This window comes from Xylocopa sonorina, chromosome 4 (genome assembly GCF_050948175.1).
Source record: "Xylocopa sonorina isolate GNS202 chromosome 4, iyXylSono1_principal, whole genome shotgun sequence".
NCBI classification, from domain to species: domain Eukaryota; kingdom Metazoa; phylum Arthropoda; class Insecta; order Hymenoptera; family Apidae; genus Xylocopa; species Xylocopa sonorina.
The window spans coordinates 10,780,425-10,799,963 of NC_135196.1; the positions used below are offsets into that span (position 1 = coordinate 10,780,425).

Here is a 19,539-nt window from a genome sequence, read left to right on the forward strand (position 1 = left end):
TTAATGGTTACTAATGATACGAATAACGTGGACATATACATTATAAGATATTGTTTACTCGAGGTGATAATATCACGTACTAAATCAAATAATGCGTATCATAGTAAATTGGTGGCGAGGGAACTTTCGGTGAATATTGAATTGACAAATCAATTTCTATCAGATTTGTTGTACGCGAATAATATACACGAGGAGAACTATCCTCTCTTTAAAATCATACAACTATTGTTTTGCATACTTTTTCGCACAATGGATGGTTTATGGGTAATTCTGAGTCGTCAAGTTAAATGGATTACGGTCGACCAACATTAGACGGAAAAAGGGCGACACTCGGTATATTAAACAAAAGGTGGCGGATGAATGCGCTTCGTAACGAAAAGGATGAATGGTTTGTGGAGTAAAGGAACGACCTCGGATAATTAGTTTCCTGATCGGACACAGCGCGACGAAACAAGAAGAAAACAATGTGTTGCAGACTGTTAATGAGTATCCTGCCAACAGTTTACATCCCAAATGTACGCGACGTGGAGAAATACAAATCGACGAGCAGGCAAAGTGTGATGTTTCTCTTGCACACTAAAAATAACGTTGGAAAGGAGAAATATTCGTCGACAATTTGGTCTTTTAATTAGTGCAATCGTTGAGTAAATTAAAAATTGTATCCGATATAACGAAAACGGCTTATCGCTATTCTAAAAGCGATATCTAAACAATTTTATCTCTTTCTACTGCTCGAAGCACAGAAAATGAGAACTGATTTTTTTTTTAATTATTCTCATGAAAAATAGTTGGAATTTTCAACTGAAAAAAATGAAATTCGAATATCGGGCATGTTTTATTAATTCGTACCGATGCATTATTGAAATAATATCTACGCATCGAAACGTAATAATGCAGTTCGAATAAGCAACATAATTATGCGTGTTCAATCATCGGATATCTACCGATAATAACAATGGGCAATGAGCATAATTAGATATTGAATGTTGCAGTTTGACAGACGGACTAATTGCTGCTGAAAATTTATAAATGCCGATACGAAGTAGTATCGAATGCACGAAACGATGAAAGCCAAAAGGAGCCCATACCTAAACGATGATGACACGTTTTACACGTAACGGTGCACAGTTTGCAATAAACAGGATAAACGAAATTGGTGAACGTGGTAAATAAAACTACCCCTTCAGACCAACAGAGATACGTGAACATATCTTTCCAACGATAAGCTACCCGTAAAAGCGTTGCACGAATGCGTTGCGATAGGTACGAGATCGAGAAGAGTGATGTGGCAAATATCGTTATTTGGATAGCGACTTCGAGACGCATGAATCAGTTACATACCAGGCCTAGGTCGAAATGATCTTAACGGCCGGATAATGCACTCGTTTAAATGCATACTAGCCGGACATTACCTCAGCTCGGTAAGCCCGCCGCGGAGGCCCTAACCGAGTGTGCAGCAGAACTACGTCTTCGACATTTTCCTCTTCCTCTTGACTTTTATAAAGACGTTAAAATTCCTCGAGCAACTACGACGAACGCCCGATAATCTCGCACGGCGCTGAAATTGCACGGGAACGGTCCAATTTATGTCGCCAGCATTTTTCCACTACGAAAAAAACCGATCAAGGAGAACCCTCGTTACTTGAGAAAAATTTCTCCGTGTTTCGGGGGACGGCGAATGGGATCACTTGAAATTGTTAACAGAGAGGATACGACTTCCAAATAACAGACTCTATTTCAGATAGGTTCGTTTTTGTCGTGATTCACGATTGTTTAACAAGATATTTCACATATAGGAAGGTATCCATCGTTCTTCGAATAAGTAATTGAGTCCTTCGTGGAAGAAACGATATTATTCTTGGAAGGATGATATGATTAATACATTTTTAGGTATGGATCGTTTTCGAGGAAAGTTGTCGGCACAAGGTGCTTCTTGGATTGTATAGAAGTAAAGTAACGTATAAGAAAATTAAATGGAATATCACAAGTAACGTCGTTTTTCTTATCCCTATCCCTCTGTCAATAAATGTGACCATAAACCCGATCCATTTGCGAGCATATGTGTACTTGATCGATCGGAGATGTACATACGCCCGCGTCAACTAGACAATTTCAAGTAAAACCACTTCAAAGAAACAGAACATCGAATAAAGAGCAGTGTTCTCGATGGGTGATGGCAAATGTCTCCATTAATTTCATCGTAAATCAAATATCAATACTGTGATTCCCTGTTTGCACTGAAATATAATCTAAAATCAGTTTTTTAAAGGTAAACTACTCTAAAAGCAAATAGTGGCGTAACACCTGCCTATGCAACTTAACGACCTCACCTACAATTGCATAATAGGTTATAGGATGATCTTGAGCAAAGAAAAAATGACGAGTCACAAACTGTTAAGCGAAAACTATCGTAACCTAGATTTGGTTCATCGACTTTCGTGTACAGAACGGCCTGACTCACCGGTGGATGAGTAAACTGCGAAACACGTTAATGCCAATGACCTCCGTATTGGGAAACGAAAGTAAAGGAGATAATAATGACTTCAGTGTATGAGTTTTAATAAATCAGCTCTGTTAAAATATGTATATATACATGTATAAGAAATTTTTGAAGATCCGAAAGCTAGTATAACAAAAACAGTAGAAAACGATTTCTATTAACATGTATGTAGGCACATGACTTCGATATGATACAAAATAACAAGCAATGAATAGTTTCTCAAAATCGATGAACAGCACTATGCTGGTATTACTGGTAGGCCACCCTTAGCCTCCCGACCTCACATCGCTACTGAAGAGCCAGTGTTTGCATCGATATGTTATGTGCCTCGAGACACTTATCTAACATACACAAATATTATCCGATAGCATAAGATGCAGGTATCTGCGAAAGGAAGTAACCGCAATAAACTTTAAGCGGCAGAAGTAATCGAATAAGAATTGGATATTCTACAAATCTTGTGCTGTACGTGGATGGTTAATGGGAGGTGTTACATCGACGATGTAAAATTCCGGGTACAAATAATTGCCCACGGAGGGTGCAATATGCATCGATAAAGTTCGGAATCTCGGAAGTTTATCGGCATCGATGTTCATGCATCATCGACCGACATCGTCGTTTCGTGTGCGTAAATGCAAGAGCGTGTAAAACGGATGCGTCGCGTCCAAATACGTATGTACGTGTCACATGTGCCACCGACTGTACATCTATCTTCTCAATCATGATTCCGAATTAGTTTTGATTCACGGGACCGTTGTGCATCCAACGTGGCAGAAGTTATAATTACGACCATGGCTACCGTATATGTTAAACATATAATTCGAGCAATGAACGATATTACATTCTTGCATTTACGTAAAAATATTGTTCCTTGGTTCGTTGAAAAATATAATAATATTTCTAATATTCTGAAAAATCAGTGCGCAAACATTTAAAGTAATTAACAGTATCGCGGAACTTTTATTAAATAACGACGATTGTACGAAAGCTTTGGAACAAAAATGATTGACGAGTTCGTTTATGGTTATTAATTTAACAACATGACAAAATATGTATCTAACTGATAGCCTTATTAAAGCAGTTTTCGCATCTATACGTGTAACCATGCGGTATTTCATCTCTCCATGTTGGGCGGAAATGCGCTATGGAATCTGGAGTTGAGCAATAGTTACTGAGCGAGTTGTTAGGGTTAGATACATAGTTGAATCAACATACAGAGCGTCATTGATCTGCTCGCGTTCATAGAGCCTGAAACCTGTGTGCAGTATGCCTATACGTATTTCGGATAAAACAAACATACACTTACATCGATTTTCTCTATTTCTAACTCCTTTGTCCGTGTCTAACTTTGATACAATTTTCATAATTTCCATACCGGCTGATAAGTGTCAAAGCGGTACAGGATAAGATCATTTCCTCAACAAATTTCTGCGAATAGTATGCTAAAACGTAGTTAACGTCATATTTGACAGAGATAATTTAATTCTTGTTGGTACGAAATTCGATTTAACGGAACCGCACCAATGAGAAGCGCGTGCATGTTACACAGAAAAGTAAAATGCAATTTAAACACAAAGTTATTTAAACGAGGTGGTATTCAAACTGGCGTTTAAATTGCATTTTACTTTTCTACACAACAGGTAATAAAAACTCAATATTCAACAACGTTTAAGTGCTCGCTTTTTGATCGAACCGTAGTAATTCATTTAAAAGTCGTGAAAAAGCTTTTGTAGTTAACGTACTTGCGACGCCTTTTCGAAGTTTTTCAAATTTTTTTTACACTCTTCATTTAAACCAATGTTTCAGAAAAACTATAATTTTTTTGCAAAATCCTGATATTCCGTTGTCACAGGCAAAGTTATCAAAGTACAATCCATAAACAATTGTTAACCCCACGAAAGCGTCCCTTGCCGTACTTGCACCCCGATACGTATAAAGGGAAGTTGTTTCGACGGGGTCATAAGCAGATAAACGAAACGGCAGTGAGTGCAACATGTTCTGACCGTGGCTGAAAATGTGTTTACAGCATGTTAGGCGGTCGATCATGCGTCACTGATGCGCAGGGGCGCCGGTGACTCCGTTCTTTGACGTTCCATTATGCAAAATCGTCTTCGTGGCCGTTCCCGACGCCAAATGCCGCGCGACGCGTGGTCGATTTCACGTGAATTCACGCCGATGATACACAGGTCGCGACAAAATCACGAGGGCAGCAGCCGTGAACGACGAATGGAACAACGAGAATTTTTAAGAGACCGTACAAAGGGCGCACCGTCGACTCCAATGAGCATCCTTTTACAACAGATTATCCTTCGCAGGAATGGCAAGCAACAGACTCAAAAAGAATAGATGAAAAATTCTTGCTTTATCATCGGGGAATGTTGAGATAAATTTTAGCGAAGGATGACCGAAGATTCATATGGCGTTTGAACAACCCTAAATTGCACCCTGGATAGTTAAATTTTGGCATTTTCGAGAACGTCCGAGCAAAACGATAGAAATAATCTTTTCTTTGTTGAGAAGAAAAAAGAAATAGGGGAAGAAAATATGCCACGGATAGGACAGAGGGCTAGATGCGAGCACGAGAAGCTGAGAAATCGTAGAAGTACTCGCCAGAGAGAGCTGCAGGATGACGGATGGAGGGTAGGAAGCGACACAGGAACCGGAACCCATTACTCCAGATAACAACTTCCCCAAGGCTTCCTTTCCTTCTTCTACATCCACCGATAAACCCGATATACACACAAGTGTAGCGCGCATGGTCCTTCAAGTACGTATCCGGAAATTTACCACTTCTGTTGCCAGTTTGCTCGGATACAGACCGTGCAACTGGTGGCCCCGTGATATTCCATAAGCGTGAACAGAGTGGACCTCGTTTTTTACAAAAAATTGACCGTTGCAGTCATTACGTCTACGTTCAATTGTTTATGGCTATTTATACTGACCATTTCGTCCGAATAAATTGAACTTAGAAACGTGCGATACCTTCTAGGGCAGCTCAACACTTTACGTAGCAATATTAATACAGCACCAAATGTCTCAAGTAACCATAAACAGTCTCCAGTGGACCATTCGCGGTAACTTCCTGACATTTCGTTCGAAATTCCGTACTATCTATTATCCTCATAACGCGACATTTGAGAGGCGATGAAAATAAAGTGGAAGAAGCACAGGACAGAGGAGAATGAGACGGTGGACTTAAAATCTCGATGCATTAAATTTGATCAATGTTTTTGGAATCGTTGGATAGCCTTGCGGGGGAATTAGCGATATCGCACTTTATGCAGATCAATTGGATGGCGCTGACGGACATGCGAAGCGTGAAGAGGAGATTCAGGTTGAAATGGAAATGGGCGTCGCGGTGGTAGGGAAACCACCGACGCCGCCACCGTTACTAAATGGGCTCCGAGCGGGTTACCCAACTGTTGCGCCTTCATCAGAAATTTATGCAGAATCCTGGGTTAACCGTCCCGGCCAATCAGCTTTGTAACGGAGCTAACGTCGTATCAGCGAGGGAACAAAACCGAGAGAGGCTCTGATTTAGTAAAAAGGCTTTAATATTTTGCGCTTTTATGCCGTGCCGACACACGCACTCAACTTGTACCAGCTAGTACCGAGGATCTGCTGGATCGACATATTGCCAACCGAATGAATTATATTTCTGAGTTTCTAACGATATTTCTATAAAAATCATTAGTTGAAGAATTATATTATGAGAATTTTTGGCATGCACTCTTAAAATAAGATTTTTCTTGTCCACGTTAGAAATTCAACAATTTTTACTAAAAAAAATTCGAAAATATTCGAACATTTGACGATACTAACAATTCTTCACGAACAAACTGTTCGATACTCAAATTAAAAAGTAAAAAATGAAACTGGTATAACTCACCGACAAGAGCCAGGAGCACTGTGAGCAGAGATGCGGCAGGAAACGTTACCGTTAAGTTGAACTCCAACATTTGAAGCAGATCCACTGAAACAAAGGGAAAAGAAGTATATTTCACGTGAAAAATAGATAAAGCCATTCGTGCAGGCAGCTATTCGACTGATTGGTATTTTCCTTCTAAGCTGAACAGAAAAAGAAGAGGACAAAAGAAAAAATGGAAGCGTTTCAAAAATTCATAAAAACACACACTTTGTACTCCGTGCTATAAATACAGGACAGTACGATATTGTATCGAGATCGTTATGCTCGACGACGAACGTTTCAAATTTAATATTTATTAGATACTCCGTGACGAAAAGTTCCTGAGCGAAAGGTTATTACATAAGTTGAGGGCCGTGAAGAAATCGTGTCGCGTTCGACGAGTCGGTTCAAAGCTCAATAAGAATTAATTTCAAAACTTTCTGGATCTCGATTTAAGTTCTCGCAAACTTTCGATCGGCGACCCGAGACGAGAAACAAGGTTTCGCTTTCCTTACTACATTCAATCCATACACAACCTTGTTCCATTCGCTCTTTTTTACACCGAGGGACAATTATTACATTGTGAATAAAAATTTCAAATTAATTAGCACACTTTGATCGTATCAATTGTGACTGATGAATTAAAGAAATTGCTACATGATCGAAATTCCATTGCCTCAAATAAGCACTATATTTATCGAACGTACGGTAAATGCTCCATTTATAATAGTGAATTACGGCAGTAGGATGAGACAAATCAAGTGTAAATAGAGGAAATGAATTTTTTAATCAGCTGTAGAAAAAATGCTCGGTGCACGTTTGATTATTCAAGAATAACTTTCGTAAGAACACTTTCTGCTGTAACTTAGTTGGAGCGTAGCAATGTAATTACAAAGTTCAGCTATTCCCAAATGACGACGCATGTCGCATCTTCTTTATAATAGCCAAAGTATCGCTGCTTACAAATTTCTCCACAACCTTGGTGTTTCGATTTAATGAATTTTAGATTTCAAGATCACCTACTAAAACCACTTCCGTTGCTTATTAAAACTCCTCGGTTCTCCATCTTCTCCTATATAATCTGAACTCTGTCTAGCAGCAAGTACATCACGAAATTATTTTTTCATGTTCAACGCCATGTCCATTGTACTCTCTTTTTTGCTAAACTAATTTAACAAACTTTTCTCACATAATTCAGATATTAAATTACAGCTAATTCTCTCTCCCTCGCTCTCTCTTCTCTCAGATAAAAATGCGTTACTAAACATTTGACAAAAAAAATGAAATAAAATGAGATTTAGAAGAACGATAGAAAAGAGAAACTATATAAGAAAAACAAAGGAGAGGAAAGGGTTAGATGTAACGAAAACAGACTGCCAGGATTAAATACGAACAGAAGTCAAAAGACGAGAACTTTGACAACCCTAAAGCTGCCTAAAATACTTGAAACTCACTCGTGGAAGGGTAGAAGGTAGAACTCACCCCTACAGTGTTTTTCTATGCAAATTTGTATTTCAAACGATTAACCTGAGAAAATAACTCATCCTCTTCGCCCCATAGTTTAAACTTTCAAATTGGCCCACCCTCCTTCTTTTTTCCTCGTTTACGTAACCCCCGGATCTCTTAATAAATCCAAAAGGATAATTTAACAAGGAAAATCGGAACGTTGGAAAAAGCATTTGTTAGTACAAACGGACGCGCAATAATGGTGAGTACGAGATAATTTTCTAGTTACCATGGATTCGTTCGTTACGCAATACTAATCAGTAGTTACGTGGTTAATTGGAAACACTTGAACGAGAAGCGCTCCCAGGTATTTGAAGCAACGGGTTTTTATTTATATCACAATCATAACAACTGTTTTCGAACGATATCCAAAACGATACTCGTTAGGGATAACTGAGCTCGGATTATTACGATGCGGATGTAGTCACTGTTATGTTTGAGTAAAAAGAACATCGTGACGTACAACTCCTTCGAGGAAATCCATTCAAGTTGACTAAACACTAGAGATTACTAATTATTTTTCACAATTTGATGTTTGCAGAAAAAATCTCGTATCATTTGTAAGTTATCACTTATCAGGCTTACGACAAGGTTAAGCTTACGACAATATCTCGTTATTAGGATTCCAGGATACGTTTGAATAATATATTTTCTCTACTGTATCGTACTCTGAGTTAACTGACGTAGGTAACCCGCAGCGGAAGGATTAATACAGTAATAAAGGAAAGAATATGTGAAGAGACTAAGTATATTATGCATTCGAAAAATCCGATTCATTTCTAGCCACTAGCTTCTACTCGGGCGCAGATATCACTCTATCTTTTCACTTGATATAAAATCGATTAACGGAGTTAAAAATCGCACGTTTCCATAGATTAATCACGTTTAATGCTGTAAAACGCATTGCCACACACAATTATATCATTCTCGCATCATGTTCACACTGTTCTCAAAAAAGTAAAATCAGGCATATTTCATAATGCATACTGAATAAAAAAGATAAGAAAATAGGATAAAGCAAACGGAAGTAGATGCAGAATTTTATTTAAATTCAAATAATCGTAATAACAAACAAGGGAAATCCATTCCCTTGATAATAAAATATAAACTGTAAAAACAAATAGATAATTAAAACATAACAGATTGAAATTAAAATAAAAGTAAAACAACAAAAGTAACGATCTCTTATTAATCCACAGTTAACGAATTTCTTTTCTCCAACGTAAACCAGAATCCATCTTGCGGTGCTAATGTAAAACTACCTTTCTTATATACAAGAGGAACCGACGTTCTTTCGTTAGGTTTAATAACAAATTTCTGTATCAGATGAACTAATAAAACCTTCACTTCCATCAACGCGAATCGATTGCCAATGCATTTTCGAGGGCCTACTCCGAAAGGTATATACGCGTACGGATCGATCTTATGCATGTTTTCTTTATTAAAACGCTCGGGATCAAATTTCTCCGGATCGGAGAAGTATTTTGGATCATGATGAAGTGTATATATGGGGAACCAAATATTTTCACCAGGATGTACTGTCACGCTATTATAGCCAGGCCCAGCTGGGGGCAATTGGAACTGTTGCGTGCAAAGTCGATCGGTCAACATAGTTGCGGGATGCATTCTAAGCGATTCGGATATTACCATTTCCATGTACTCCATTTTCGACAGAGACTCGTAAGAGATTTCCCCGTTTCCTTCAATTAAGTAGCGATCCACTTCTTCTCTTAACCGTTCCTGAATGTCCTGATGCAAAGCTAGCTCGTAAATCGTATGGCTCAACACGGTAGAAACTGTATCGAAACCAGCCAGGAAGAAGATGAACGCCTGAGCCACGATATAATCGATGCTCATCTCGGATGAAGTGATCTCATCCGAGTTCTTGGCTTGCATTAAAAGATGAATCATATCTGGTCTGATGATACGTTGTTTCCGCCTTGTTCTCACAGTTTCAGTGATCAGATCCCAGAAAAACTTGGACGTTGCTTGAGATAGAAACGTGAACCCAACCATTCTTGTCAGATGTGGATTCAATCGGAACAGCATGAATTTTATTAAACGAAATACACCACTAAACCTCGAGACATCGAGTCCTTTCTTGTACAATTCGTTGTCTGGATCCTTCATCGAGTTCACGCTTATCCCTAAGGCTACCGTGGCGATCACGTCGTTTGTGTATCTGGTGAAGATATTTTTCGCCTCCACCATTGAGCAACAATCTGGATGATCGTGCAAATAGTTAACGAAATCACGAGAACAATTGGACACCAAATTGAACATGAATTTAATTTTACTAGTCGTGAAGGATGGGCTCAGTATGTTCCTCATGATCTTCCAACGTTCATCCTTCAAAGAGAACAGATTCTTCCCGAAAATCGGGTCCATTTCCTCGGTAACGAAACTTCGATGATTTGGGAAGTGCTCGAAACTCTTTACACCGATTTCTCTGATCAATTCTGGGTCTTTTATGACCACGGTTGGCGTTGCAAAATCCATCACCCCGACGTATCTTACGTCCGAGTAGTAATTGTAAATGAACGTACAGTAATCTCGGAAACTAATGCGTTGAAAAAGAAGCCTCCAAGCGGTGCCGAACACGGGAAATGCCCAAACGTATGGAACTTTGCTGTTCTTCCAATAACTGCATTGTCGATACACCATTGAAATGAACTTTGCCGAACCGATGACGATCAGACCGATCAGCAATAACTCGAAAGTTGTCAGAGGTAATACCTCCATCGTCACGAAGACGTATTAGAAACGACTGTCGGATACTACTAAGGAATCTTGCGATATAGCAAATCTATCCTTATATAAAGGTAACGAACAAGTAGGGAGGGTACAAATTTTGCAGAAGTTTCAAGAACACGGATAAGAGGTTATTGATCCCAGATTTTCAGATAAAGAATCCTTTTTATGATCTTCAGCAGATAATATATTTTTGAAAACAGTATTAACTTGAATTTTGTACTGCGCTAGATACGGAAATCAATTAATTCTGTCACTTAAAATTATCAGATATAGAGGGCATTTACCTTTTCGTATCAGAGATCGAAAGAGTGATAATTTGTTGAAAGAAAAGTGATAAAACCGAGCAAAGTATTACGTGTTACTTTAGCAATGAATTATTCAAAGTTAACTAGCAATAGAACTTTATTTTCCTTTATATTTAAACGTGGAAATGCTTACGAACGTGCTATTTCTGTACGCTAATCGACGAATGCGCGCATTTGTAATACCCAGGCTAAGTCATTCGTCGAGCATTAATAAATACTAAAAATGATAGTTTACACACGCATGCATGATAGAATGAAAGAAAATGTTTCTATAAAAATATATATGTTTGCATCAGATTGGTATAAAAATCTAATTTATCGGTGATATACGATACGTATGATAAGTTTAAGTGTAATCACATGCACAAAAGCGATTAAAAGCATGACATAGCGTAAGTCAACCATTATATCAATATTAAGAATATAACGCGAGTGCAATTCACGCATACATATAGACATGCACATACACAATGAATTCAATCAATTACTAAATTCGATCAAATTCAATTTTATTTATTAAAGAAATTGTAAAATGCAGTTACTTACCAATGAAGATAAAGATCTGATGGTGTGAATACCGTAGTAACATCGAAATGGAAACTGTCTGGAAAAACCAAATTGGACGTTACATTTCATTAAATACATCAGAGATAAGTACTTATTCGGATCAACTTTTGCATTAGTTGCCCTATCAAAATGGTATTTTATTATATAAGACCCAAATATTAGAAGTGTATTCCAACAATTACAAAAAAAATTTCCCTTTTTTTTTTAAATAACGACAATTAATACGTATCGAGGCGATAAAATTGTGTATTATTTTGTGGAAGGAAACTGCGATAAAGACAGAATGAGAGATAAATTGCAAACCGATCGGTCGCACTCGGTTACCGGGTTGAGAACGAATAGTGCAATTGAATTGCGAACAGTTCAGATTGAACTGGCACCTGACACCCCCAAGATAATTCACTATTTGCTATGGGCAATCTTGGTAACGGAAACGTTTAATCGTACTTCGCAGATGTGTTGGTGTTATTTACGAGGAACGCATTGAAAAAATGTCCCGTAGACTAGTGAAATTCTTTCTAAATATTCCCAGTATCTTTTGTGTTCAAAGCGAAAATAGATCAATTACTTTTTTAATAATGTACACGCATTGCCCACTAAATTTGTTAAAAATCAGGAATCACTCAAGACACCATTCATTTAAACAAAATAATTCTTTGAATAATTTAGGATGAATAATTTGTAATAGTTAATTGGACTTGAGTATGTCAAACTCGGTGTACAAAACATTGGTCCTTCTAAGAATGCAAAGAAAAACAAATACACGTTCAAATAGAAGGGAAAGACTGAAAATAATAGTATTTCAAACTATAGTGTGTTGTAACGGAGTGTATGTACCCGACGTCGTGTGCACATGACAGAGGAGATAGGGGGTTCATACATAGATGACGACAGTCCTGTACACGTGACTTTACGGTGGGCTAACCGAGGGTGGTTCCAAGTAGCACCCCAAGCACTGAAGTAACATTCACGTGTTGTGGCACGGGCTTCATTCATCTCCCCTCTCAACCGCAGACGATATTCGAACGTTTCCAATGTTTAACATGAAACATTACAATGAATCTCAATGGAAGAATGGATAACATATTTAGTTTCGAGTCCAACGAGAATGATGAATATCGAGTAAACTGTATACGTAGCGAATATACACAACGAAACGTCAATAATTTAAATTGCTATGCGGTATGTGATTCAATTTATATTGTTCACGTGATAAAAAATCCTTTTATGTACAAATATACCGTTTAATATTAAAATTGAAGTAATAAAGCTATAATACTGCTAAAAAAATAGGCAAATATTGTGCAGTATCTAATTGATCGTTGTATAATTCGTATTTGAATGTACGAGACGAGAGAGTGACTTAATGAATAATAAATTCTGCAAATATTCCACCATATATCGTATTTGAACATTTCTTCTAGTTAAATTATTCATGCATAGAGTAATTGGCTTTTCACTACATCCATCGTGAATATCTAGGTATCAACTGTAGATGTAGAGTGCCACACAATCCATTGCATTTGAATCATGGTTAGTAGTATGCAATATTACTCATTTGTTCGCTCGACGTAAACCCATTAAACACGAGTGGAGCTATTCGTTGGTCCGTATATGATCCAATCACTTCCTAACACCCGAGGAATATCCCGAAATTTCACAATCTATCTGGCATACGTGTTGTTTATGTTGAAATCTAACTGCTGATAATGCATCGACACGAAACGCTCCTACGTTTACGAAGCAAAATTAATCCATTAACGAGTACTTTGTCCAAAACGACAATTATTTATAAAAGAGGAAGATAATTGTAGATTTAATTTATAATTTCTTAATTAATATTTCTTTTTCATATAGACTGGAACTAATATACACCTGTCGATAAAAGTAATAGTCACTAATCATTTAAATCAATCTAGAATTTCTGATACCCATTATGAACCCTTATTAAACGTGAAAAAACGCATTTGAGAACAATTTGATACAAAATTACCGACTTGGGGCTGCTGTAACGAATATGATGCCTCTAATAACGTTGATTTATGCCCACCGGTTCAACTCCAAGGGGATCATGGGAACGTGGGGATATCAAGGGGTTGGAGGGTTACTTCAGTGCGTGGTTACTTTGAATTGATTGCCGTATCCTTTTACATGTACGGGCCTGTCATGTGGATACGTGTGATATCATCCCCTTGACGGAGAGGAATATATCCGGATCGAAAACACATAGCACATGAAACTAAATCTAATTCACACTTCCAGAATATTCTGGAATCATATTTATTACACTTTGATGTAATATCTAATCTTAATGCGCAACCGTGTTATAAATAAAGCAGTTTTTCGAACGTGAAAATAAGAAATAATTTAAATAAGAATAAGTTAAAAATTTACCAATTTATAACTCGTAATTCAATGATCATTCAGTTTTGTACGAGAAAAAATAAATTTTAATTTATTTTTTACATTTAATTGCAATAAACATTTATAAAAGTGCGTAATTATTAATAAAACATTGTACTTACGAAAACTAGCATGATGAAAAATGCCGCAAGATATGTTGTTCTGGCCATCCACATGTTAACAAATCGATAATGTTCTCCAGTCACCACATTTCTGCAAAATAAAATCCATATATAATGTCCTAATGTTTATGTTAAATAATATTAGAAAATTATTTAATAATAAATTAATATTTACATACCGTAAAAAGCCTTGATTATCTTCATGTTCTGCCAATGTCTTAATACTCGCCATTAATAAGTCGTCATATCCTAAGAATTCATCAAGTATTAATCTTGAAAAATCATCACCAAAGCATTTATCGTTAACAGGATCCAAAGTAACAATTTTTACAGGAATGTTTAATCTTTGCCGTGCTACAGGCGACAACCTTAAGAAACCATATTCTAATGAATACTCCACGATATAACCATCACCTAAAAAAAATAATTCCTTTATAAGGAAAAAATTATGATTTCGTTTTCATTATTATTGTTATTATAAATATTGTTATTTATGCTATCACTATTGTTAACATTTTTATATAATTAAATATAAAGTACTAAGAGAAAAATTCCTGAAAAATGATGGTAACTGTACCTTGCCTAACTTCAGGATTTTGCTCTTTCAAAGGTTGAACATCTTCTTTGTTAGATTTATTTGCATCTTGGCCTATAGTATTGTTTTGTGCATTTGTTAAACCTGCTACTTTCTCATCCAATGTCTGAAATATCAAAATTACAAATACAATTTAATATAAATTACTTTGCATTATACATATAACATTTATTTAAACATTTATATTTACTTCTTTGTTATCTATATTCATTTCATTCCACAGTTTTGTAGATAAGGAAGGACTTGTTGTATTATCTATACTTAAATTTGGATCTTGCACTTCTCCAGACACAGTGGCACCAATAAGAGTTTCTTTCCCAGGTAATGTTAAACCCTCGTGATTTTCTTCATTTGATGTATTAGCTGTGTCACGTTCTTCATCAACAGCAGATGGTTCAATATTAATAAACCTAAAAATAAAAGACAAAAAAGAAGTATTAAAAGGTAATCAATGTATAATGTATACACCTGTACACTGAGAAATCTTTTATTCATTAGCAAAATAACAAGTTTAATGATAAGAAAAACATACATGCAAGAAAAATTTCTTTTCACATATATATTATTTCTCTCACACAAAACTGAACATGATAAGTAAGGGAGACAAGGTGAAAAAGCTAAGTACAAATGTTGATAAATAGAACACTAATCTATCAAGATTTATGATAAGGTTCTTAAAAGAGGTTAATTTGGAAATATATGACAAAACAATACATGATTTTAATACTTACCCATCTCTAGTTAATATTCCTAAAGCACTAGTTAAATCATCAACTTTTTCTTGCCGCAATTTCTCTTCCTTTGCATAACTTTTTTCTATACTATAATCCTCGCCTCCATTTCTAAGTATTTCAACTCTTAATATACCATCCCGAGGCCAGTCGTCTCTTATATGCTCCAAACAGTTAGTTGGTGCTCGTGAAAATACTATGTGAATGTATGCCAACACAAAAAATGCTACTATAGCCTGGAAATTTATAAGACATGCTTAAGTTATATTGTAATAATATATATTAAAAAGTTATGTTGTAATCAAATTTGGTAAACAAATTAATAATGTTGAAATTTTAATTATACCTTTAATAAAACTATAAATTCTATAAATCTTCTGACAGGCCTTGGAAATGTCTTTGCATAAGTTAATGCAGCCTTAATAAATATTGCATGAAACAATCTATCCCGTACATTAACTAACTGGTTTTGATTATTATTATTCCTAGTAGTGTTCATGTTGTTGCTACTTAAAGTTGACCGAGTTGAACTACTTGTATTATGATTATGTACAGCTGTACCGTTCTGATTATTCCTTATTGGTACTGTAGCACCATCGACTTCTGGCATTTTAAATATTATATATATGTTTTTAATGAATAGTGCTGGAGTTAATTTTTTCTTGTATAATATTCATGCATGAAATTTTAACAAAAATTCCAGTATACATGTTTCTATATAAATTCTTATATGCCCTGGAACAGATAATGGTTATATTTAATCAAAAATTGTTGTACATTATTTTGCCATTATAGTAAACCGTTTTGATTATTTATTTTCTAAGCATAATTCTAACGTACTGTGTTAACACAATTTACATATACTTCTCAATGTTTTATGATGTTATATTTTACAAAATTCATTTGAATACGTGTTTCGTATACTTTCTGTATACCAAATTTATTATTAACAATTTCAAATTGAACGTAAAACATAACCTACGGTTCAATCACTGCATGTACCATAACCTATGTGGCAACTGTGTCCTCGTAGTACATGAACGTATATTAATAGTTAAAAATTTCCTATATATTGTACGGATAAAGTTTGATTTTATTTATATTGCAAATGGATAATCAGTTTTCGACGTATAAAAGAATAAATTAACGAGAAACTACATATGTCGTTACGTAATTAAGTAATTGAAACGTATAACAATTACACATTTCGAACAAATCTGAATAATATCAGAGATATTTTGTCATTTTCATAGACGTGTGACTTTCAAAATTAATTATTATTCACAGAATGTATCACACTTCACAGCTGGCACATAAATTGGTACATTTTTTAGGTACAGACAGATCAACAGTAACGTACTTCCTTCAGAAATGAATATTACGTTGTATATTTGACGTATTATCGTTCCTTTACGTGTCACTGTAGATAATAATAACAGATTTGTAAAAATACACGTTGCGAATATTGAGAAATTCACTTCTCGTCAAATTGTCACTTCATCATCATATATATTTTGGTATTGTACAACTTGTATAATAGTTCCTAACTGTTACAATGCCGCCAACATTATAACGGAAATACAAAAATGCACTAATTTAAAAAGTCTCTATTCCATTTCAACACTAATGTATTCAATATTTATTTTTGATCAACGAAAAAGAACAAGTAGCAGAAGTAAATATTCATAGATGTGTTCTCTAATTTTATCTTCAAATAAAGTATTTAACTGGTAGAAAGCACTACAAATAAATGTAAAGGTTTTAATTTCAACAAGTATCTAAATGCACTGTATGTATACAATATTTTTTAAAGAAATATAAAGTTAATATGATACTGAAAGTTCATTACTGTGAAAAGTATATTGAGTGTAAGTATTCAAATAAATTCATGTTAAAATATGGAATTTAATGTTTAGAATTGATCGGAAATACCAGTGAAAATTATGAATACTCCAAGATCTCCACAAATTCTTCTAAGTTCTGAATTAAAGAAAGTAATAAACGATAGAAATGTTTTAAGTATGCGAAGCCGTATGAGAGGTATAACATTAACAAATTATTTACTTCATTCATAATTAAATAGTTTGTAAAACATGAAATCAAAATTAAAATCTGTACTTCCAGTTTTAAATAGTTTAAATGAAGACAATCAAAAACAATTTGAAGAGAAGGAGAAAAATTTAAGATTTCAAGCTATCCAAGAAATTTTAACAACAGAAGTTACTTACTTGAGGCAATTAGAAATCTTGATGGAGGTATTTTTCATAATTATAATATAGTATTACATATATATGTGTATGTATATATTTGTTGATAATAAAAATATTATCTTTTCCAGTTTTTTATACAGCCTCTGTTTGAGAGAAACTTATTAAATCACAGCTTACTTTCAACATTATCTGAAAATGTAAAAACATTATACAATGTTAGCGGAGAATTAGTAAAAGAATTAAAACGAGATCCACAAAATATTGCTGGTGCATTTCACAAACTTGCTCCATTTTTTAAATTATACTCTGTTTATGCTTATGATTACGAGCAAGTTTTATCATTGCTACAGGTATTATATTATACCTATATCTACTAACTGAATTTTATTCTTATAAAGCAAAATTTCCTTGCAGGCTAAACAAGAAAATGATTTTGTATTTAAAGATTTTATTAATGGGCAAGAAACAAGACCAGAAGTTGGTAAAAAATTACCTTCACTACTAATTACACCAATACAAAGGGTACCGAGGTATAAGTTACTCTTGCAGGAAGTTCTTCAACATACACCTGTTAAACATAAAGAATATAATCTCTTACAAGGTAGAATAATAATCAAATCAGTTTATAACATAAAATAATGCTATTTCATTTTTAAATATTCTACAGTGTATAAATTTATTTACTCCTCTTTTTTTTTAGTATGCTTAGTAGAAGTTGAGAAAGCTGCAAGGCACATAAATACCTTAATTGAGCAACACGAGGAGACACAGAAGTTATTGAAGCTTCAAAAATATATTGCGAATCCAATTAATTTGATAAAGCCTGGAAGAAAATTAATTAAGCAAGGAGCATTAATGAGAGTCTCAAGACGAGGAAGTTCTGCATACAGAAGATATTTTGTTCTTCTTAATGATACTTTATTGTACTGTAAAGGTGATCCAGAAAATACCTTGACCATTTGTTGTGTTTTACCATTAAACAAATGCAAGGTTGAATCTGTCCTGAGTGGTGGACTGTTTCGCGTTACTTGTTTAAATGAAACTCTCTTATTATATTCTGAAAAAGATGATAGCAATTTATGGATAGAAGCAATGCAGAGTGCTATAAAAAAGGTAGATGAAAATAAAATGAACAATATACTACTTTCAACAACATACTATTTTCTATTTCAATTTTATGTTCAACAAATAAACTAACTTACATTTTTAATTCAGTATGTAGAATGTAGACAAACATTAAGGAAAGACAGTAGCTCAAGAAAACCATTAAGGCATAGCAATCTCAATCTATTTCCATCTGACAGTATACCAGTAGTTGCTGGTAAAAGAAAAAGATCAAATGAAGAAACTGAGGTTTGTATGAAATTCTTATCGATTTACAAACTTGCAGGTTTTCTCCTCAAATAAATCTCTTGAAAAAATATTACATTAACAGGTCAATCTAGATGCGTCAAAAATTATGTATCTAAAGAAAGATAATGAAGCAGATGCAGATATTCAATCAGAAAACAGTTGTTTACTATTTTTACAAAAATTTAAAAGATTTAAAACTGATAACAGTTCTAATCACATTGAATGTTACAAACAAAATTTCAATTATGTAAGTTCGGCATCATCAGTACTGTTTGTCTATAAGTGAAAAGTGCTGAAAATACTATAATAATGCATGTTCATCTTTTTTCTAGAGAATTACAGATAAAGAAAATGTACATTTAACAAAATACAATGTACCATGTTTGTCTCCTACTACTTCCACAAGTTTTAAACAAGATTCATCAACGTTCAAATCTATCAGTGAGTTCTTTGTTTCTCTCGGTTCATCTTTGAAAGAATTCTTTAGGTTTAGATGATACAATTTTATTGGTGAATAGATAAATGATTTAATAAAATTGATAAAGAAAAGAAATATATAATTCAGAATTTAAATATTTCCTTAGTT

At 34.8% G+C, this 19,539-nt stretch overlaps 3 protein-coding genes across 3 annotated transcripts in view; 1 reads left to right on the forward strand and 2 right to left on the reverse strand.

Annotated features, from left to right (window-relative positions):
• The window catches only part of LOC143422922 (membralin), a 50,509-nt gene extending 33,583 nt beyond the window's left edge, over positions 1 to 16,926 (reverse strand). The window contains exons 1-9 of the mRNA XM_076893902.1: positions 16,751 to 16,926; positions 15,737 to 16,125; positions 15,391 to 15,626; positions 14,850 to 15,069; positions 14,642 to 14,765; positions 14,244 to 14,478; positions 14,065 to 14,155; positions 11,519 to 11,576; positions 6,390 to 6,473 (exon numbers count right to left, since the gene is read on the reverse strand). Of these exons, the coding sequence (XP_076750017.1) occupies positions 6,390 to 6,473; positions 11,519 to 11,576; positions 14,065 to 14,155; positions 14,244 to 14,478; positions 14,642 to 14,765; positions 14,850 to 15,069; positions 15,391 to 15,626; positions 15,737 to 16,000 (1,312 nt within the window). The 5' untranslated portion in view covers positions 16,001 to 16,125; positions 16,751 to 16,926. The remainder of the gene's footprint in view (positions 1 to 6,389; positions 6,474 to 11,518; positions 11,577 to 14,064; positions 14,156 to 14,243; positions 14,479 to 14,641; positions 14,766 to 14,849; positions 15,070 to 15,390; positions 15,627 to 15,736; positions 16,126 to 16,750) is intronic.
• Positions 9,087 to 10,945, reverse strand: LOC143422923 (cytochrome P450 9e2). The gene has a single exon (XM_076893903.1). It carries the CDS (start codon positions 10,653 to 10,655, stop codon positions 9,102 to 9,104), a length of 1,554 nt encoding a protein of 517 aa, XP_076750018.1. The 5' UTR covers positions 10,656 to 10,945; the 3' UTR covers positions 9,087 to 9,101.
• A 395-nt stretch (positions 16,927 to 17,321) lies between the features above and the next one.
• On the forward strand, positions 17,322 to 19,521 carry LOC143422925 (rac guanine nucleotide exchange factor JJ). Its single transcript, XM_076893904.1, has 8 exons — positions 17,322 to 17,430; positions 17,515 to 17,645; positions 17,729 to 17,950; positions 18,015 to 18,201; positions 18,301 to 18,713; positions 18,816 to 18,953; positions 19,036 to 19,200; positions 19,286 to 19,521. The coding sequence occupies exons 1-8, from the start codon at positions 17,334 to 17,336 to the stop codon at positions 19,448 to 19,450; spliced, it is 1,518 nt and encodes a 505-aa protein (XP_076750019.1). The 5' UTR covers positions 17,322 to 17,333; the 3' UTR covers positions 19,451 to 19,521.
• The last annotated feature ends 18 nt before the right edge of the window (positions 19,522 to 19,539 follow it).